Here is a 23,375-nt window from a genome sequence, read left to right as displayed (position 1 = left end):
GAGAAATTACTAGGCTAAACGCACAAATGCATACGTTCAAGCCATCTTTGTTAGCACTCTTAGGTGAATAAATACCCGTGAATAAATACCTGTGGATAAAGTATAATCTACTTAATTTTGCATTAGTCGACTTTAATAACATTCAGAAAATAAATCATTTAGTGAGAAATGAACAGCTTAAAATGGAATTACAGACATGGAAAATCCGGAACTTAACCTTACTAGGAAAGATTACTCGTGATTAAATCCCGTGCCCTCTCTAAGATGATGCATTTCTTTATTTCTCTGCCAAACCCACCAGATGACACATTGACAGAAATTAAAAAGGAGTACTTTATAAATATTTATGGAACGATGTGTCGAACAGAATAAAAAGACAAAGTCGACAATGATTTTGCTAGTGGAGGTGTATATAATGATTAACTTGGTTCCATATTTACAATCAATTAAGATATAATGGATTAGAAAATTTATTTTTAATGAACAGAACTGACAGGGAACATGTATTAATAATAAAATCTATCAAATATTAAACAACATGGGGAGTAGTTACATCGAATATGTTACAAAGAATAAAAAGCTCTTTTTGGAAAGACGCTCTAAAACCTTGGGGCATTTTCCACCAAAAATTGCAGGAAAGAACAACAGTAGATATAGCAGATGAAGACTTGTGGTATAATTCGAACTTTAAAGGAGAAAAAAAATTTAAAAACATGGCTCTACAGGCTAAAAAAGAGCACATTTTTTTCAATCTGGTGGTGCCTACTGCATAATTTTACGATTTTCCTTGCCATACACGTAAAGCCTGAAAACGGCAAAGCTGGCATTAGTCGTTGAGTCCATCGCGTCCTCGATCTTTAACACCGTGTAATTTATGCTGCGGGTGTGTTGCCTATCAGCCAGTGGGAGTCGTTAACGCTGCCCGCTTGATCGTGTAAACTCGGAACCAACTTCCAAAATTCCGGTTTCCCGAGCGTCAAGCGGAAATCACCGAGGCAACACGAAGTACCGGCGGTTGGCAGGTCACGCACATTTTCTACCGGAAATGTACCGGTTTCCGACGGAAATTCTTCTCCTAACAAAGACGACTTCAGGACTAGTTCTTAGGCAAAATGGAGTCGCACATAGCGGATTTACGCGCTGAATATGTTTATAATTTATCAACTTGAGGTATACATTAGGATTTTTTATGGCATGCACATACGAGGAAATGCATACTATTTTTAATGGTATTTGTTTGACATTTTGGTTTTCTTTTCCTTTCAGCGTTCACATTTCCAAAATCCAAAACTGGTTTAATAATAAAGTACGATATATAAGAGATTTACTAGAGAAGGAGGGCAAATTTCTACCATTTGCACAATTTAAGAAAATGCTTATGATTACCTTTTTATGATTAAAGGTACATACCTTGACTATAATAACCTAATTACAAAGATTCCTAAACCATGGATCCAAGATATACTAGCCAACTTTTCCGATATCTTTTCAACTTCTAATGAAATAAAAATTAAATAAACCATACTTTTATGACGTGTTAAACACCGCTTATGAAAAACAACGTATTCATAATAAATGGGAATATAACCTTAAACTAAAAGAAATAAAATGGGCAAATACATTTTCTTCCATTTTTTTCTGTATAACAATATACAAAACTGAAGGATTTTCAATACAAATTATTGCATAAGATAATACCAATAAGACTGTATCTCTGTAAAATAGGCCGTAAAGATGACGATGTTTGTGAAATATGTAAGACCACCAAAGGAACACCTGGACATCTTTTTCTTGAATGACCGACCGAAACGAACTTTTTGCAAAACTTTGAAGAAATTTATAAACGATAGTTTCTAACTAAACGTTATCTTAAAAGGAGAAAAAATATTTTAGGATGGGGAAGGGCCAACTTGCTCTCAATGAATTAACAATACTGGCGAAAAAAAATATATTTAATTGTAGAAAAATAAACCAGGCTTTCTTAATAAACTCTGGGAATACTATAAGAAAAAAAAGTAGAAAAATATCTCAGGGAAAGAGACACATTTTAAGGACAAAGAGAACATTTGTTATTACTACTTTACAACACACTTTGAATAAAACAGATATGAACGCATGAGGTGAATAAGTGGGAGTGGTCAAAACATGGTTATTCAGATATCACAAATATCGTCTTCTGATTGTTGAAGACAAAAAAAGTATGGTCTACATTTTTAGTATTCCTGTTTTCGGAATCCTAAGAGGTCTTTCATGTGATTTTGATTTACGGAAAAAAGAGCGGCAACGTTATTTTCTGAAATGTGTCTCCATACATGTAGACGTTATATTCGCAAACGTTTCTTAATAACAGAGTTCTTTTGCGTCGCATTCCGTTCACGAGGTTTATAGCCACAGCGAGATTTACTTTATAAAATGGATGTTATCTTCAAGGTTAATTTAAAAACACCAAAAGATAAGCGTTATCCCCAGTTTTTAGCCTAGCTTACCCTCATCTGTTGCATTGGGATCGATTTCACAAAACGATTTTTGACTTCAAGTCATGATTATGAATTACCTTGTACAGCAGAATTTGTTCTCAAAATTTAACGGTTTTGTCCTAGTATAATATTTTTCATGCAACCACTAAAAGTGTTATTTCAGTGGGGGCAGTTCAGCCACTTTTCAAACATTTGAATCCGTCGGTAGGCCTATCAGGTTGCTGTGGTGGTTACGTTAAACGTTTCTTTGTAGATCGGTGCTAGCAGAACACAATATGTAACGCTCAAGCTAATATCTTATATTGCTATTGTTGTCCTAATGTTAAACGAAGAACAAATGTGGTTTTATAGTCCAGACTAAATTTAAATCCAAAAACCCGTTTCAAAAAGCTATCGTAGGCTGGGATATTTCTAACTACCAAGGCAGTACATGTCTTATAGATGCGTTCCCCTGGTAACCCAGGTTCTTGTGCGAGTGCTCTATACAGGCCTAGTAATGTTACCTGTGGCATTAATAGAAATTCTTGACATTGTTGTATTACTATTATGTGTGGTTTAGGATATTTCTGGTCAGATATATTGCTCCACTAGTAATTCTTCAGATCGCTGCTGTCATAGTACAACGATTTGTCGGCAGAGTTGTCGAACCACTTCGATTGTTCTTTGAGCAGAGTGGCGAAGGTCGGGCGATCCTCGGGCATCTGATTCCAACACCTCTTCGTCAACACATCGTAACTACAACAACACACATCATTAACAATCCTTACTATAACGGTATACCTACGTCTTTTTATCAATCCAACACTGTAGTTATCAGTAAAACTGTAAAACTGAATATATGCAGGGCTGATACCGGTAGAGAGAGAGTTTGCTGATGGCGTCATTATATATCCACAGAAGAATTTATTAGTGCAAGCCGACACATATTCATTAAACCCCGTCCAGACTGTCCAATATCGTTCAACGTTTGTTGACTCATCAGCAAGTTGAATGATGTTGAGGTAAGTTGAGTGTCCCGTCCACAGTACAAATGAGATAGGTCAACACTGTTGTCCTGTGCTGAGCTGTGCTTTTTTTTTACCAAACATTCAACAAACTGGAGGGAATTTCCATCCTTCTCTCCAATGCATGAAACACAATGGTTTTTTTTCATCCCTGTCTTTGTAATCTTTAGAGAGTGTTGAGAGGGTATTTTTCATACCCCTGTATCAACGAAACTGTCTCATCGTGAGACCAGTTTCTCTCTTTCGCCTTGGGTGCCGCCATTTTGCCCAGGTGACGTGCCTTAAGACGGTCACGTTATTGCTACACGTCCTCTGATTGGCTATTTTCACTCAACATGACTCAACTTGTTGACAAAAAACATACATGCACATTTCCGATTCAACAATGTTGGATGATAATGAGTGTCGTTGAACGAAGTTGAAGAACCCGTCCAGAATACTCAACTTCAAATTGACTATTCTTAAGTCAACAAAAGTTGATTGATGTTGGATAGTCTGGATTTCATTTGTTTAAGAAAAACGTCATGATTAAATAACTGAATGAAATCAATTTTAAACAATAAGTCCACTCACTCATCTGTCATGAACTCTGGTCTTGGGAGTCGATAGCCTTGATTAAGTTTCTTCAACAAATCTCCTCCTTTAATGCCGGTGTAAGGGGCCTCGCCTGCCGGAAAATATCGAGAATCAACAAAAAAAAAAAGGTTGAACAAGTTTTGACACAGAAATCTTATCTCTCCAAGAGCAAGGTGTAATACTCATGGAGCCGTAAAAGTGACATGGTGAAAAAATTCTTGAAGGGAAAACAAAAATTTTGGGAGTGAAAAAAAATTTGGGAGGGAGATGGGGTGGGGGGTGGGGTTGGTATGGTCGCTTCAGGAAAATCGGGGCCCGGAGTTTATAAGTCGCGGCCACGACATAATTGACCAATCATAAGGGTTACACTACAATCTCATCTACATAACTAGAGGGCCACTGCCTGATCGTCAGGGCCATTATGCCACTGCAAATTAACTTTTGTCGCCTGCAAATTATATTCTCTCAATCTCAGTCTTAGCTGCATGAAATGACCGGTTCGTGCCTCATTTTCTCTATTGTTTGGAGCAGAATAAACTTAACACCCAGTTTTAACAGCTGGTCAAATCCCTCGAATGCTGCGCATTCTCAGGATTTTGACTCGAATCCCTCGAATACTGCGCATTCTCAGGATTTGAGTCGGTACGAAACAAGGTTCAGCGGGGTCGAGTTAGACAACAAACACTGCATCGGCGATGTTACGCCTTAAACACACACACATAGAGCTTACCAGCTGTCAACTATGAGGGACATTTGAAGTGTATAATCGCAAGACCAATTTTATAAACAAATGTTTACCACAAGCCTCCTTAGTGCCAAGAAAGTAAACGAAATAAGAAAAGCGTGTCAAGTAAGAAATTAATACGAACTGATGTAAAGAGAAGCAGTCAACAAGTTTCGGAATCTTCTATACAGGCGGAGTTTTATAATATGGAATGTGGGGGGTTCCTCCGTGGCCCAGGGAGTTAGCGTGCCAGCGCGGTGAAATGACTCAGGAACCTCTCACCAATGCGGTTGCTGTGAGTTCAAGTCCAGCTCATGCTTGGGGTTTACTGTTGTACTTTTTCAACTTTTCAGTCACACTCCTTAGAGTGTATCTGAAGTGCCTCCTTATGTGGTGCTGCCTCATCGAGACGCCCCGCCCGAGCCATTATACTGATACGGCTCAGCCGTTGCCCTATCCCCTTCAAGCGAGGAAGCTGCAACTTTCCCTTTGTAAAGTCTTATATGTGACTCAACCCAGGATTGATCCTGGATTTAGCGCTCCCGAAGCGGACGCCATATCAACTGTCGTCGTATAAGTGAAATGTTCTATAGTACAATCACGAATCCAATAAATAACATTATTTGGTCACATTTCCACTGCTAAAACTCGCGATTTCTCTGAATGGCGACGTGGCTAAGTTCCGAGATTAGAACAAATACCTACCAAGGCTGAATGTTTCCCAAACAACTACACCGTAGGACCAGACATCGGACTTCTCGTTTGATTTTTTGGTGGACTTAGCCTTCACTAGCTCTGGTGCCATCCACTTCAGAGGCAGTCGTTCCTAGAGATGGAAAATTAATTAAGCTTACATATGGGGAAAGAGGCAAACAAATACAGGCAGACCAGGCACAGTTAAAAGGACACAGAATCGATTCTGACTGGCTGGTGTGAGGGAAAATCCATGCTTTGTCTAGCCTAAGCTGAAATTTAGGTTTTTCAAGCGTGATCAGACTGTAGGGTTTACGCGAAACCCTATCTCCTCTGTCAGCCAATCAGCATCGATTCTGTATCCTTTTAAAGGATAATAGTATTTCACCAGGAGAGCCTTTGAGAAACGTAATTATGACTTTAAATGCAAAAAAAACCCCCAAAAAACAATAGATTCACTACCCGTGCCAATCTTCAGCCGACCGCCCGTTCAGCGGGTGATGTCATAGATGGCCAACACAAATTTACCTGGCCCACATAACGTCGGAATCCATATCAAAAGGATGTGATTTTCAAGATGGCTTCCGTGGCTCAGTTGGTTAGCCCACTAGCGCAGCCTAATGACCTAGGAGCCACTCAACAATGTGGTCGCTGTGAGTTCAAGTCCAGCTCATGCTGGCTTTCTCTCCCGCTGTAAGTGGGAAGGTCTTCCTGCAACCTGGGGACGATCTTGGGTTTCTCCCGGACCCTACCCGGTTTCCTCCCACCATTATGCTTAGCTATATAAATGGAATATTCTTGAGTACGGCGTAAAATACCAATCAAATTAATAAATAAGTAAATAAATCAAACTGCCACTGAGTTGTTGTACACCGTTCACAACTTGTTAGGAGCTCACTCGTTGGTCGACAGAAGAGACACAGCCAATCGGATAACGTGTATCAAAGCGCCATTGGATGCCATCACGTGGTTATTTCTGCTTTTCTTTGACCTTATACCGGCATACCGAAGACTGATGAAACTAATGCTAAGCCCTATCACCACAGTTTATATACTATATTTAAAACCTTTTTTCCTCCTTGCTGTTAAATTCAGCTACCTGCCGGGATTATATCCTAACTCCTGTCAGCCCGGCATGGATTTGCCAGTGGTGGGTGCAAAAACACTTCAGTATTGTGCCCTGAATCCACGCTTCCTTGAGGGCCAAATCGTTTGGAAACTTGAAAAAAACTAACCCCAAGGTTCTACAAAGATCTATTTTTATAACCGTATGCAGAACAGCAAACCATTCCTCGGAGAAATTCGATATGCTTGTTGTCATTTGTGTGGGTTTTTAAAATTGAACTAAATGGCGGTGCTCTGAAAGTCTGTAAAGGTTGGCCTTATATGACATCATTCGGCGGAGACTACCGAGTGTTGGCGGAAAAAATGCATAAACCCTGCCTCATTATCTAATGATTCTACAGATTGCATACAGACAGATGGGTAAACAGACAGACATGGAGACATATATAGGTAGGAGTTGTACCCCTTTTGTCGTGTTGTCGGCCTCCTCAGCCAACTCGTCCGGTACCGGGCCAAATCCGATTATCTTGGGCTGAAGAGTGAAGTCCAACAGGATATTACGGGCCGCTAACTTCCGGTGTACAATCTAAAATAATGCAAACATAAGAAAATGGAAAAAAAGAGAAAAAATGGTGTACGAAAATCATGTTGTACGAAAATTATGATGCTGCATAGGTGAATTTTTTTAATTGCTTAATTTTTTAAAAACTAGATGTGTTTTTAAATGCTCCCTTTAGCTGCCGCTACAGCTTAAGTTCTCAGTCTTTGCTGGTTTATGTGACTATAGTGGCGCGCCATGAACATTAAATTCATTTTATTGTTTTATTTTTTACTAGACGTGTTTAACTGAAATCTCCTCTCTGACTGTCTTGATTGGTTTATGTTACTCGTGGCATGTCAACAACACTCCGGTTGAATCACGACGGTGTCTCGTTGAATCCGGTCGGACTTCATGACAACATATTTATTGCGCTGGCTCACTGGAAAGCACCTTGAACATACCATGCATGACACCGCACGCAATAACATTTTACAGATATCGCGCCGACTATATTACTTAGGGCTATTTATCTTTTATGTGCCAAAAGTTAAATATTATTATATGTTATATATATGGCTGGACTAGGGATTGAACTCAGGATCTACGGCTTGCGAAACTACACTAAAGATGAATATGTTAATTTGAACAGAAAGTCTGTTGTCTGAGCGATGCTGGAATGTATTCTGTTATTACAACAAAATGTTCTGTCATATTCAACATAGTATTCTGTTAGTCTAATGCAATCTTTATGTTGAATTAATAGAATGTTTGTGTTATATCAAACAGACGAATTTGCTGCAACAGCAGAATACATTCTAGAATTACTCTGACAACAGGCCTTCTGTTAAATTTAACACATTATGTTTTTGAGTGTAACCGTCCAAGCACTACCCCACAGCAGCCGGTACGCCAATATAAACATGTCTACTCATGTCAGATCGGGATAGACCGCCGCAGCCACACTTTTAAGCACACTTCACATTGAAGCGCATCTAAACATAACAAAGGGCTTCGATTCGGATGTGGGCAAACCAGATACAGTTACAAATTCGCTTCGATGCCCATAAAATTCAATCAACCAACGTAGCCCTACATGCATACATGGTTTCAGAATTTCGATTTGATTTTGTTCTGTAATCAATTCGGTTATAACTACACCTGTGTGTAATTAGACACAAATTTTCTGAGCTATACCGGAAGTATGATGTGTTTGGGAACGAATTTCCGCCAATCAGCGCCTTCGGAATCGTAATGAAATTAAAAACGGAAAACCTACTTGGATTGATATCGAATGGATCAGAATTAACCATAAGTGAAAGTCTTGCTATGTCAACGTGATTAGTCAGTGACAATTCAGCGTTTGTATTCGATTCTCGTTCACTCATACATTCACTCGTGTCGTATCTTACGTCTCTGGAAGCCAAATATTCCATTCCTTTGGCCACACCATAAACAATGAAGAACATTCTGTCAACGACATCACCGTGGATTTTCCCGATAGTTTTCTGATTGCCCAGCCAGGTTTTCAGTGGGCCCATCTCGCAGAATTCCAACAACATGATTGGGCCTCCTGCAAGATGGGAGAACTTGACAATAAACAGGACCTTCTCAAACCAGGCATTTGCTTAGATATACAACTAGTTAACCTGTCAGCGAACATACCAGTTGATGAATAACATGGTCAATTTCAACACCAAGAATTTGCCTTTTAAATTAAGTCCGTTCATCAAGAAGCTTTCAGGTTAAGGTGGGGTTTAAAAGAAAAGAATGAATGAGTGAATGATTACGGCTTTAAAGTCACTTTGGCAATATCCCAGCCATATTGTGGCGAGAACATGTTTAAAAGATGACACTGTAAAATGTTTCCATTGCAACATTCAAAATCAAACAAAAATAGACGGATAAGTTTTAATGCAATTGTAATCAACAAATTCATATAAAATTAATTAAATATAGTTCTTATACAATGACCTTTAATATCATAAAATATAGTTCTTGCATAAAAAATTAAAAAATATGTTTTAAATATTTTTCTATAGCATCGTCAGCAACACTAGTTATAATCATGACACACAGCACATCTATTTGATGTGAACCTATACTGTCCACCGGGCCTACACGGGAGAGTTCAAGGTCAGCCGCCTTTTACGCCCAGCTTGCATAGAGGACTGAGGTTCTATTCTGTTTACCCAGGAAATCCCACGGGGATAGAAGAAAAAACTACACTAGGCCAAATGTATATATGTATCGTTTAAAAAGCATAACTTTATGTTTTTGTGATGTTGCAGTTCAAAGTAAAATAAAAGACTCGCTTTGAGAGAATCTAAAGAGCCGCCAAGTTACCAGTTTTATCTTATTAGGTGCGAATTATTTCTATAAACGAAGGACGCGTCTTCCGTTTACGTCACCCAACCCCTAGGGTGCGAGTGAGGCGACACGTGGCCTTGTAAGAATTCCTTATTAGAAGTTGTTTTCTTTTAACATCACTCGGTTTTGGGCTAGGGGGATTGCCAGGTAACAGCTCAAGGGTGGTGGTTCATTCCGGACATCCTTATCACCGCCTTACAAGTGTTAAATATCAATTAGCCGTTAAACACCTATCTAATCAATAAAACCAATGACTGCTGGTTTATATCTCCGGCTTCAACTTACGTTCTTCATCATCATTAATGGCGCCGATAAAGCGGACGACGTTCTCGTGGTCCAAATCATTACTGGCCATGAAATTGATCTTGGCCTTCATCAGGAGTCGCTCGTTCTCATTCTGGCTTTTGGCAGCTGGAAACAAAATTGGGCGAATCGTACGTTTCATCAAACTGATCAAATCTTTAGCATAAACTAATTAGGGCACAGGTGATTTAACTGATAATGATATATATTCACTGCCACACAACAAAAATTATGCAATGTGTGAACGGGGTTCCTATTTGAAACATTTCAACAAAATGCGTAACTAATAAGCCCATTTTATAAAACGATTTTTTTCCGATTGAGGGAGTGAGTGAAGTGAATGAATGTTTATCGTCGTTCTGAATAATTTTGCAGTCATATGACGATGAAGGAATCCTAGAGTGTATGTAATGTCTTTCCTTGTTGCAGGGCGGATTTCCACCACTTTTGTATCTAGTAGGCTGGTTCACTGAGACAACTTACCGAAGGCAAGTAAGCCGCCCCGCCCGAGCCATTATACTGAAACGGGTCAACCAGTCGTTGCATTATCCCCTACATGAGAAACGCCAAGCCTTTTAAGGTCTTAGGTGTGACTCGACCCAGGATTGACCCTGGATCTACCGCCTCCCGAAACGGATGTTCTACCAACTATGCTATCGGGGCCCGGTTTGATTAACTGAAGGTCAAACTTTAAAACTTTAAATGTAGATATGATTTTTTTGTGTCTAAATAAATCTATATGTTGACATATCAGTTGAAATTCCAAAAAATTGTTGTTCTTAATTCTTAAAACCCATGTTAATCTTAATATCCATGACACAAAGCTGATAAGTTATTCGTTTGAAGTAAATTCAGGGAAATGAAAAAATGAAAAGGCTAATTAATGGTAAAGTAACGTATGCATAGGCATTTCCGGTCGTCTTACACCTCAACAAATGAAGAGTCCATCTGCAAAATTCGCGGCCTATGCTATAGGAAAGCAGGTAAAAAAAACCCAACGACTTAGTCCCATAATAATGACAGCATCTATCTTGTCATTTTGACTGAGATCACTAGGTAGTAAATATAGCTTAATACTCCATTTCGTGACCCAGTTAGCCGAGAGCTAATCGAATGACTAAATTGCTTGAGGGGGAAGTCGAAATCAGTACACAAAATATTATTAAACGGCTTATGGCATGTGATTCTATTTCATTAGTCCGCCAAAACCATATTTGCAGGCGGAATACTTTAAAATCTCGGAAAAATACTACCAGGGTGAGGTAGTTGCGTATGCCCAATTTCCAGTCATTTTCAGTGGTTCTGGAGAACAAGATGCTTTAGGGGTTTTCATGTAAAAATCACTTAAACAGTACCTAAAATTTGAGCAGTTTTTGGTCTCGTGCTTTCCTTTTGGGTGAAAGTCTTTCCACTTTCTAATCTAGGGTCCTTCAAGTCATTATTTTGTAAACTTTTTGTATAGCACCAGATATTTTGTCTTCCTTTTGCGCGCTTCAGATGCGCACATGTTTCATGGTGTAGGCCTATAAAGGATAGTTTTTGTGCAGCTAATTAACATAATCCAGAATGACCAATGAAAATGACCGTATCATGTTGTTGTTGTTATTTAGCGATTAAATTAAATGTGACTAAATTCTTTGACAGCGATCGGGTTTTTTGTATAGGGTATGGAAGCTGCATTTGGCCACTCGCGTTTTCTTACTTTCGACACTATAAATATATCGTGGAACACGCGAAAACACGAAAGTGCGAAGGCTGAACACGCGAAAACACGAAAGTCCGACACGCGAAAACACGAATCTTCGAAAGTCGAAAACACGAATGCGCGAGGCGAATGTAAGAAAATGCGAGGAGAAAACTTTTAAGAGCAAAGTTGATACGGCACTACGGAGTGTATGGTAATATTTTATTAAAACTGATTGTGCCATTTGCCGACCTGTTGTCTTTATCTCAAAGCCCTGTGAAGATGACCTTTTCATTTCTGAAGTAACAAACTTGTAATGTTAAGAGGAAACACTGACGTACACTTTTTTGCTGACAAAAGTCATTCATGGTTATGGATATAGGTATAACTTGTAAAGAGTTGGTCCCCGTTTGTTTTTTATGGTTAGTTCGACACCCTTGATTTTTCTCGCATAGTGGAACGCTAAGGGTTAGTGGTTACTTGATGCAGCACGCTGACAACACACTTAGAACTGAAGTCTAAACAGCAGAAAAGACATGGGACCCCCCCCCCCCCGAAAACACGAAGCAAAAACTTGGACGGTGCAAAGATGTGCCAACTTCATGTTTTCGCTCTTTCCCTAATTTGAGCTTTTGACCTTGTATTTTGAAAGGTCGAAAGTAAGAGAACGCCAGCGGCCGCAACAGATTTCCATAACAGAGACTGTTTATGTTTCACTTGTGGGTGATCGGTGACGCCAGGCATTGCTGAAGTGGTTTTTATTTTGCTGGAATTGCGAGTCTCGGTAGACACTTTGCCAAAGTATTTTGCTCGTACTGAGCGTTCATTGACTAACACGGATTGTACGTAACTTTTCACTCGTATTAGAAAACCAGGTGCCTTTCGACACAGCGTAGGATCGGTGGATTTGAATGATGCGTCGTGGAGAGAGTATCAAGTATAACGACAATCATGGTGAGGCCTACCCATCGATATTATGAACGTAAGATGCATGGACGTGGAAGAGTAAGGCACTCACGCAGGAGCATTTTTGGCGGCCACAGTTTGAGGAGAGGACCCCGCCTGGTGGATATCGGCCTTGTAGATCCGGGCGAATCTGCCCTCCGCCAAAATCGACTGAAGGTCTAGTTCACCTCCGCTTATAACCCAATTCTGTCGTCCGTCACAAACGACATATTTCCATACACATACAAGGTCGTCGTCCTTGTTCATGTTGTTCTGAAAGGAAGAAAGTTTGATTGATCTATTATTTATTTATTTATTTGACTGGTGTTTTACGCTGTACTCCCGAATATTTCACTTATACGATGGTCGCCAGCATTATGGTGGGTGGTTGGGGGGACCCACGGTCATGCGCAGGCTACTGACTTGATGCTGAGTTATACATGTAATGAGCAATTGATTCATATTTTTATATATTACAGTGTCTTCACAACGTTTAAGAATTATTTAGTATAATTTATTTGAATGGCTGGGCATTTTAACGGCGCACTAGGTAACATTGTACATATACAGCCTGTGCGAAACGGCTGTCCGATTCATGTGTGGAGGAAACAGGAATCTAGGTGTGGAAACAGACATTCGTATACCAGCGGTCAACCAATAAGGACGTTCAACGCCAATAATGCCACGGCCAATTCCCACAACGGCGTATAACACAAATCACCAAAGTATATAAAGTACGCAAATAGGTCGGAATCATGCAAAGAGAAGCAGTCCACGGTTTTCAATAATGTTGGAAAAACGAAAGGTATGTTCAAGACGAATGAAAGAAATCAGAATTCAAATCTTGTACCATCCATGAATATCAGTTGTCGATCACAAAATATGTATCTCGGTTAGTGCTTTGATTGTAACTGTTCATATATCCAAAGAGGCTATCTAATTCAACACGATGAATATCCAGCTACTTATCCACGAATTAAGCGGAATTAGACACAATCATGAAGCACAGCGCCAGAGATTCTGAACGCTCTGTCCATATTTACTTACAAGAGAATTATACTTATTGTGAAACTTAACAGACTTCTAGTCAAGGCACTGGATGGAATAATCTTGACACAGTGATCGAAAAATTGAGGTCACACTTCACCTTCAGAGAGGCCTACATCTAATTCTACTTCTACTTACAAAATAAGTATTCGCGTTGCTCGACTATATCTGTTAACTCTGTTTCTGAGGACTGTTCTTGCGCGGGTGAGGCGGCGTTCTAGAGTTGACCTTAGCTGACCTCTCCTCCAAAGCACGAGGATGAAGGTCACGAGGGCCGCGACAGCCAGAAGTAACAAAGTGCCCTGTATGAGAAAAAGAAAGGTAGGATGTTCAAACCCTTCAACAAGAGAAAGAGAAAGAAACCATAAAAAATAGAGAAAGAAACCACTGATAAGTTATCATAGGTCCTATAACATTATACGTAACAGTAATTGGCTGATGGCTACAGATTGCAGATTTCTTTTCCATCATACATGGCTGGTTTCTAGAGAGGGTTAAGAAATCCAGGAGTTCCTGTCAATGGCTCAGGAAAAAGTTTTCATAAACGTATTTTGAATTTAATAAATATTACACTTAATAGCAGGTGAGGGTTCAAAGTTAGTTGTAAATACGATGCGCACATTCATGCTCAATGGTCGCCTTGGGTCCCAATTCAAATCAAAATTTATACTTGTTTTATTTATTTATTTATTTATTTATTTATTTGGTGTTTTACACCAATGCTCAAGAATATTCCATAGTTGTGTGCTCATGCATACGCAAAACTGCCTGTAATCAAAAGCCAGAAAGACGCATTGATCAGTACAAATAGGCCATTAAACAACGACCCAGTAAACAGATCAGTGGAACGTTATGGAAGATTAGAACAAGGCTGTTACGTCGAATACTTACCTATGACGATGCCAGCTATTTCCGACGCCAAGTAGCTGACTGGAAAGAAGATCAATCAGTTTTACTTTATGTCTGATTTTCATAGACTGGGTGCAGTATTTTATTTATTATTTGAATGCTGCTTTACGTCGTGCTCAAGAATATTTCACTTCTGCGAGGACGGCCAGCATTATGGTGGGTGGAAAGTGGGCTAAGTCGGGAAACCCACAAGCATCCGTAGGTTGCTGAGTGACCTTCCCCACGTATGACCGGAGAGGAAGGCAGCATGAGCTAGACTTGAACTCACAGCGACCGTATTGGCGAGAGGTTCCTTGGTCATTGCGCCGAGCTGGCACGCTTAGCCGCTCGGCCAAGGACGTCCCAACTGGGCACTGTAGTTTCTTCTTGCATGTATATCAGATTTATGAATTTCTACTATATATAAAATGCGTGTGTGTGTGAAGGCACTGACCATGCACGTGCACTGTAGCTGCTGTGCAGGCCCTTCTTTAAAGAATTAAATGCTTTTATAGTTCCTTCATTAAACTGAAAACATTATCGCGCCCAACGGCGAACATTATTGGACAAGGTCAGTTTGAAAACATTTACAGGTGCATCATTTTCCATTTATTTAAATGGCATTTGTACGCCTGTTCAAGAACATTTGACATACAAAGGGGGTCGGATTTGGAAAAATAAACAATGTTATCCCGGCCAATATGATACTTGTAATATGTTTTAAAATAAATAAATAAATAAATAAATAAATGATATCGTCAAATTACTAACTTGTGGTAAATCTGTACTCAGAAGGATCGCTGACTTCCTTATCATAGATGTTATAAATCCACATGATGTAATCGGTACCACGGTAGAGGCCGTTCAGGCTGACCCTCTTGCTGAGTTTGAACGAGGTGTAGTTGTGGAGTTGTCCCCCGTTGACAGGTCGATACGCGACCCGAATGGCAGATAGACTGTAGCAGCTCGGTGGGTTGTCCCATTGGACAGTTACAGACGATGACGTCGTGTCATGTGACTGGAAATTCATAGGAGCAACGTCTGCAGTTTGAGAAAACAAGAAGTATTTGTATATGTTGATGACGACTGATACTTTCGCGACCAAACCATTGTAACTGACGGTTTGGGGACGTTTTTAAACAATTGACGCACTGGAACCCAAACACCCAAAGCATACCTTCAATTGGTTACCTAGCTCTGAGATCGACTCCACTTAGCTTCCATATTAACCATCCTGAGTCGTTACATAGGTTTACACTGAGTACGGCGTAAAACACCAATCAAATCAATAAATGAATGAAATCAGTATGAAATGTACTTATATGACATATACTTATATGACAGGTATAAATGCACGGTATATTGTATTGCCGCTAACAATAAGGTGTCTTTCGAAAGTTAGCTGAGAGGCCTGACGTAATGAATAAGTCATTTATGACTTAGCTACAGCTACATAAAATAACACTGCTAGAAGATTCTAGTCTAGTTTTAATATACGTGTATATATTTTCCCATTACCACACCGAAGCAGTGGTATGTTATTAATTATTTGCCATCATATATTTTTATATTCTGAACCGTAGGCTTAATTATCCGAATTGTCATGAAAACAATTCTCAAAAATTTTCACAATTCAAAATTTTCCTGAATATTCTGATAAATAATTCAGAGAATGTTTGAAAATGTTGCAAACTTCTGAAGGGGATGCATTGATAAGCCTTCGTTTTCCACGTTAAATCGTCGAACGGAGATAACTCTGGATGGTCGTGGGTTTCCTCTAGGCTCTGCCTGGTTTCCAACCACCATATAATGCTTGCTGCCCTCGAAGAAGTGAAGTATTCTTAGGCAATACTTAGGCAAGAACTAGCCAATACACCAAGGTGATTCAATGCGCTCTACCGGAGCCTTTCCAGAAAGTAAAAGATTTTAAGGAAACTTTTTATGATATTTGAAAGTTACTCACATTCGTTTATTCCGTCTAGCTGAGAGATGTTGCCAAGCTGTAAGAAAAAATATTTTCCTCATTAAAATTGCGTCCACAGCGTTTGCCGAATTTACCAAAAATTAAATGCTTAATCTGTCCAACGAGTTTAGTCGATGAAAAGATCTGGGAAACCGTACGAAATAAAGTTTGTCATACTTTCATTCGACCACTCCCATTCGACCAGTCGAAAGGACAAACAGCACCGTTTGAATGCTACTTATCCGACAAGACAATTGAGGAAGAAAACAAAATATGACCAGAGTCACCACGTATGCACTTCTTGACCACGTGGCTAAAAGTATTCCAGTAGACCTCTAATCCTCAAGGCCAAGTACATAAATGAATTAACCGTCAGTGGAGAGACAATCCAAATTTTAAGCAAAATATCTTTCCTTGCTACTTTAGATTTTTTTTTTCATTCATTAAATACAATATTATGAATTCTATTGTTGTATTTGAGTAGACATCAGACTGATAAATGGCGCCAAAATTTCATCTATTAAAGGAGAAAATAATAATAATAATAATAATAATAATAATAAAAAATAAAACAACAACAGTAACAACTTAACAAAATTTAGTGTTTGGATAAAAATGTCAATGGTCTTTCCTCAGACGCCAAAATTCTTTTCTTTGACTTTAAATATGATAAGCTAGATCTATATATCTGTACTCAGATTCAATTCAATTTGTAGAGCCACTCTCCTGAATTCTTATAAAAAAATCACAGTACCATTTGTAGAGCTATTCTCCTGATTTTTTAGGAAATATAACAAGTACCATTGGTACAGCCACTCTCCTGAATTTTCAGGAAAAATCAAAAGCACCGTTTGTACAGCGTCTCTGCTGAATTCTTAGGAAAAATCACAAGTACCATTTGTATAGCAACTCTCCTGAATTCTTATAAAAAGTCACAAGTATCATTTGAATAGCAACTCTCCTGAATTCTTATAAAAAATCACAAGTACCATTTGTATAGCAACTCTGCTGAATTCTTATAAAAAATCACAAGTACCATTTGTATAGCAACTCTCCTGAATTCTTATAAAAAATCACAAGTACTATTTGTAGAGCTTCTCTCTTTAATTGTTAAGAAAAAAATCAAAAGTAGAGCTACTCTCCCGTTTTTTTTTGAAAAATATCACAAGTGCCATTTATACATCTACCCTCCCGAATATCACCGGTATATGTATATATATATATATATGCATGTGGTTTTACGCCGTATGTCAGTGCTGAGCGTCAAGAGAGGCATTAACAAATACAATTTTCAGTCTTTGGTAATAACCCGAGGCGTTTGGCCCCGTGTTTCTTCCCACTTCAAGGCGGACGCTCTAACCATTAGGCCATCGAAGCAGTCAACTATCATTTATAAATACAATCCTGAATCTTTAGGAAAACATCATAAGTGCATATAAGATTTGCACAGGTACTCTCTTGAATTCTAGTCATATGAACACTCAATTGTCAGTTTCCACTAAACTCTCTGCGAAAAAGCCGTCTATACCATGATTTACTTTCCCCATAAACAACATTTGGAATGTTATTTTCCATTTGACTTTTTAATCTTACGCGAGGGAGAGTTTTTTGTCATTTGTATATATGTCTAGTTTTGGTTAAGCACCTGGAATGTTGTAACAGCAGAAGACAAACCAGCGCCATTCACGGAATCGACTTCAACCTGCACGATAAGGGAGGCAACTCTATCCTTAGTGACGTTAATGGCGCAGTGTGGGATATAGACAACATTCTCCCGCCTGTAGCAATTTGTTGTGTGGGAAGGCGAACACTCACAGTCCTTTGAGAATGGGGAGCACTCTTCTCCCTAATGTGAAAAGTAAAATAAAATAAAGAAAGCATTAATAAATGAATAAACAAATAAATAAAACAGCGGGTTTCTATCAGTTAAAAATGGAGTTTAAAATAATGTTTAAGAATAAAGAGTACTTGAAGTCATGTTCCTTTTGGTCTGGCTTCAATAGTAGTCATAATTGAAGAAAAAATTAGCAGTAGAAATTTGCTTGTGTACAATTACAGTGACATTTTGTGATTTATCGAAAACTGGGCGTTACTACGACGAGTAAAATAACAAACATACATTTTTAAATTTCCACAGAAATGCAAGTTATAAAGTATCTAGGCGGCCGAGGAAGTGTTGATGTTCCATTTTCAGCCAAACGTAATGTTCAAATTTTCAGTCTTCTGAAAATTTGATCGCTCAAGCTTACTATTTCCTGCTTTAGCGGTATGGGCCCGACGCGTATGAATATATGTTCTTTGGCACTGTTAACAAGATTTATTAGTCTCTGCGCCAAACAAACACTCAACACAGTGGTAGCTATCGCTTTGTTTTCAATGAAAAGTGGTGCGTTGCAAAGCTTTCTGATTTTAACTTAATCGTGATGGTCTGTAGCGTTTGGCTATGCCCTAACAACTGATTTACCTCCTTTAACAAGGCGTCGACAGCTCCGCGGCCGAATTCCTCCCCCGTCATGTTGTCACGCATTCGCCATCTTATCTCCATGACGCCGCTGTCTGGGTCACGTGACTGACATTTGATTCTGAAATGGTCAAGGTATTGGCAATGTGTGAGGTATAATAAATGCGCTTCCTTCTTTTAATTTGCCTTGCTCTAACCATTCGTGGCATGGTCAGTGAAGACACAGGCTCGATTACAGTTTTAGCTTGTTTGACTTCCTCTTCAGGTAAGGAGGCTTGGTTTTAAATATACTATATTTTACCGAAACCTACCAACGTTATAAAAGTGAAATATTCGTGAGCACTGGTACCTTGATAACGATAAGCCGCATTTTATAATTATGGAAAATTATGATTATGTGTGAGATAACTGAGTCAACTGACTATTGTAATGCTGGCTGTAGTCTTAGGGACGGGCAATGACCTAAGCACCATACATAGCACCTGGTATAGAGAGGTTTACTGACACGCCATGTTGGACAGCTCACTCTCTCATGAATATGTATGAAGTAAATAGGAATGTGAATTAACAGGTACATTCGAATTGTATCCGACTGAGCTCATTCAGCTCAGAAAACTGAGTCATAAAACCAGATGAACTAAGTACTTGGAGACCCATCTGATTGGTTTGATGACCCACAAGATAAATTACAGGACCCATCAGCCTTTAGTGAGTCAAGAAAAACGGGAATCTTCAATGGCACAATCTACTCATATGACTCAGTTTTCTCTATTAGCTCTTAGCTGTGTGGGAAAACTAAGATCTTTTAGTCAGTCGAACCAAATTATTTTTCCTCAGTGCTGTCTACCTGCTGTGGTAGGGCTCTCCTGTAGGGGCCTTGTTTCTCTCGATTTCCGGTGGTGCAGCAAATTCCGGCGCCGTTGCATCAAAATGGACCTGGGTCAAATCTATCTGGTAATTACCGAACACGTCTGAGGCCCTGATCCATATGCAGACCGTTAATCCGTCCTGCCGGGTTAGGTTAAAAACGTGTTCCTCATTCCACGGGTCCGAAACCGGGTTCCATGAATTTGGTGCCTGCTTACACGAAGTTCCAAGAACTTTGTCCGTTCTGCGCGCAACCTCAAACTTGACAATACCGTGGACGTTACGGATGGCATCCACGGTTCTGTTCCCTTCATGGTCGTCGTAGTTGTCATCGACCTCTTTGGAAATCACGTACTTTCTATCGCCAATCTCTTTTATATAGACATTACCAGGGTATGGAAGCACGCGGTTAAGAAGGCTGTTGACTTCGTGAAATTTATTCCTGAAGTGTTTCTTCCAGGAAACGGTGATTGGACTTTGCAAGTTGGTCTGCCAGTGAAAATCGACTTCCGAAGATGCGCTGGATACGAAAAGCTCAGCGTCTGGAGAGGTGTTGATCTCAACCTGACTGCTAGGATCGTACAGAACCAGAGTACGCGCGTATCTAGAATTGTTGGCCTTGTCAGACACCTAGATGAAAATATTATGGAAATTAAGAAAATATCAAAATATAGATAAATTTCGAAAATTGTTAAAGATTACGAAATGCTCAAGTGGGTCCGTCACTACATTAGTGATTTAAATGACAAGCCATGTAAGGCGGGACTACCTTTAACAATAAAAAGTGCCGATGAAAAGTGAAATTAAATGCCATTGAGAACTTGGACACCATATTGACAGTAGTGCGAAAAAATAAGAATCTAAAACAAGAATGAAAGCGGATGTAAGATCCCCATCGTACCATCTTTTCATCTTGGTGTGGCCCGATGATGTACAAAGCGATGTGACTCTGGTTCGAAACGATGATCATAGCCTTTTACCATTATTGTGTGTCACTGCGTCGATAAAGAACACGTAAGCAGAAAAAGAGAATAAAAGCATCATGCATCCCTTCGTTCACGTGAGAATTTTCCCGATCAGTCGATCACACGAAGGGATGGGCCTATGGTACAAAACGATAGTACAAAAGCACTTGCACGATGGCACGATGTCAAGAAGTGATGGCGCGATGACACGAAGCGAAGGCACTATGCCACTAAACGATGGCATGATGCCACGAACCGATGGTCACCATGCCACTGATTTGTACTTTTAAGCAATCTTGCTGTCGTTTTCTAATATCGCTTAGTACCATCGTCAGCTTATGCTACGAAGATACGATGGTACGATGATGGTCTTAATGGACTTCCATAAAAACGATACCTGCAAGTAGACGGAGTACATTCCGGCCGTGTCCGGAGTGTAGTTGTCCGTCTCCAGTCCTGCAAGCGATCCGTTTGCCTGATGAGAGTACACCGGCTGGTCGACTTCCGTCAGATTTCCGTCCCGGTCCGCCCTGAGCCGGAACACTCGCCAGGTGTAGCGTTCTATTCCCGATAGAGGATCCTGCCAGCCAGGCCACTTCATTGTGAAACCCGTCTGCAAGGACAAGGCAATATTGATTGTACGTATCTTTCATGAAAAGGATTTTTAGAACAATGGAGCTGGATTTTTTTTTCTCCAATCAAGACCTGGGGCTGCTTTCTTAAAGGTTAATTGAACTAGGGTGATAAAACATCTGTTGTATTTTACCTGATGAGGTAGCGTGTTTCCATCGTACACACAGAATTCAATTTAAAAAAAATCATTATTTCCCAGTAGAATGAACCAGATTTAAAACAGAACGTTCCATTTTGTTTTATTAGACACATTTGCCATCACTATGCACGCACTTTGCGGATATCCGGTCCATGGATGCTGACAGGAAGTTCACTGCACGTGCCGTTGATGCTGCAGTGAAAAGGCTCCCGGAAGTCTATCCTGAATTGCATTTGCTTCTCATTCCATCTTCCCGTGTAAGTTTGTTTAAAAGTACTTCCGTCTGGCTTACGTATTACACGATGGCCGCCATTTTTCGACTTCACTGTGATATTCAGCCTATAAAAAGTGAGTCAAAGTTTAATTTCCGCCTGACTTCTAAGCGAAATTTTTAAAAATATAGCCTAAGTTTAAAATGCAGTTGTAATGGAAACAGCTTGCCAGTGAAGTTCACTTTTGGTTAGTTGTTTTCAGAGTGCTGAATTACGGGTGTATTTATTTATTTATTTGATTAGTGTTTTACGCCGTACTCAAGAATATTTGACTTATACAACGGCAGCTAGCATTATAGTGGAAGGAAACCTGGCAGAGCCCAGGTGAAGCCCACGACCATCCGCAGATTGCTGGAAGACCATCCCACGCGCAGCGGGAGAGGAAGCCTACATGAGCTGGACTTGATCTCATGGCGACCACATTGGTGTGAGGCTCCTGGGTCACTGAGCCGCGCAGGCGTGCTAACCACCTCAAACGGAGACAAAGTGACGGAGGCCCCAAATTACTGGTGTGGAAATCTGAATCCACCGTGGTTTGTATAGGATATTTGCAATTCTTGTAATTTTTGTAACATATATTTACGTACATAAGTGTTCTTTTCGTTTATTTACTTTTTAACTTATTTTATCCTTAAAACTATTGACAGTGTTGAAAACTTTTTCACTCAGGTGAAAAAGTCACAGAACTTAATAAAAAACGAAAAACAAAACATGAAGATGTGTTGTATGGGCTACAGTAGATATCCAGTACTTTCTACGATTACACCTGTTTAGATTATTTATACATAGTCTGTACTACATTGTCATTTTCTTTCCAACATATCTGAAGTTTTCTCACATGTCTTCATGTTCCAAGGTTTTCTTATATCTACCAGCATCGAGTCTGCACTGAAGAATTCCCATTTCCGGTGTGTCAGAAGAAATCACGTGTTCTTGACATCGATGAATTTCCGGTGGATCACTAATCCAGCCTGCTGTTAAAACAAAGATGTTGAACGCTGACACTCCGTACACTGTAAAACCTCTTCTGTTAAACGCAAACAGTCTAAGCAAGAATAAACTTTGTTAACATAATATTACATTATTCGTATCAAGTCATACATAACAATGTGCATATACTTTGTGGACATAACATAATCTATACAATCTACATGTAAATCAAGATCTATAGCTTGATTTCGCCATATACGAATTCCGCGCCTTACGTTCAATCCCATTACACTACTCAGTGCATGTGGAGCCTCCGTAGTTGAGGTGGCCATTACGGCGCAATGACCCAGTAGGTTTTCACCACGGAAGTCGTTGTGAGTTCAAGTACACCTTTTGCTTGGTTCCTCCCCGACCGTACGTGGAAAGGCCTGTCAGCAAACTGAGGATGGCGTGGGTTTCTCCCGTGCTCTGCTCCACCCACCATAATACTGGCCGCGGTGAAATATTCTTGATACGGCGTGAAACGCCAATATAGTAAAAAAAAAAATGCATTCAAATATCGTGAATTCAGACCGCATCTATGAGGTTCAACTGATCTGTCTATGCACCCATGTGCCAAGAAGTCCTCAGCCTTAACCGAAAGAGCCAAATAATCAGTTTCAGTAAAATATTTACTTATTTATTTATTTGATTGGTGTTTTACGCCGTACTCTCGAATATTTTACTTGTACGACAGGGGACAGCATTATGGTGGGAGGAAATCGGCAGTAGCCCGGGGGAAACCACGACCATCTGCAGGTTGCTGACAGACCTTCCTACGTGCGGCTGGAG

General features: G+C 39.7%; 1 protein-coding gene across 1 annotated transcript in view; it reads right to left on the bottom strand.

Annotated features, from left to right (window-relative positions):
* Positions 1-573: 573 nt before the first annotated feature.
* Positions 574-23,375, bottom strand: part of LOC135478236 (uncharacterized) — a 38,653-nt gene continuing 15,851 nt past the window's right edge. The window contains exons 7-22 of the mRNA XM_064758508.1: positions 22,453-22,588; positions 21,477-21,681; positions 20,968-21,183; positions 19,586-20,235; positions 18,742-18,859; positions 17,923-18,123; positions 16,278-16,314; positions 15,086-15,355; positions 14,319-14,356; positions 13,565-13,728; positions 9,733-9,896; positions 8,490-8,650; positions 7,003-7,125; positions 5,487-5,607; positions 4,055-4,148; positions 574-3,212 (exon numbers count right to left, since the gene is read on the bottom strand). Of these exons, the coding sequence (XP_064614578.1) occupies positions 3,065-3,212; positions 4,055-4,148; positions 5,487-5,607; positions 7,003-7,125; positions 8,490-8,650; positions 9,733-9,896; positions 13,565-13,728; positions 14,319-14,356; positions 15,086-15,355; positions 16,278-16,314; positions 17,923-18,123; positions 18,742-18,859; positions 19,586-20,235; positions 20,968-21,183; positions 21,477-21,681; positions 22,453-22,588 (2,846 nt within the window). The 3' untranslated portion in view covers positions 574-3,064. The remainder of the gene's footprint in view (positions 3,213-4,054; positions 4,149-5,486; positions 5,608-7,002; positions 7,126-8,489; positions 8,651-9,732; positions 9,897-13,564; positions 13,729-14,318; positions 14,357-15,085; positions 15,356-16,277; positions 16,315-17,922; positions 18,124-18,741; positions 18,860-19,585; positions 20,236-20,967; positions 21,184-21,476; positions 21,682-22,452; positions 22,589-23,375) is intronic.

The sequence above is a fragment of the Liolophura sinensis genome, chromosome 11, assembly GCF_032854445.1.
Source record: "Liolophura sinensis isolate JHLJ2023 chromosome 11, CUHK_Ljap_v2, whole genome shotgun sequence".
NCBI classification, from domain to species: domain Eukaryota; kingdom Metazoa; phylum Mollusca; class Polyplacophora; order Chitonida; family Chitonidae; genus Liolophura; species Liolophura sinensis.
Note: the sequence above shows the minus strand (reverse complement) of the source record. Positions and strands in the feature narration are given on the sequence as shown.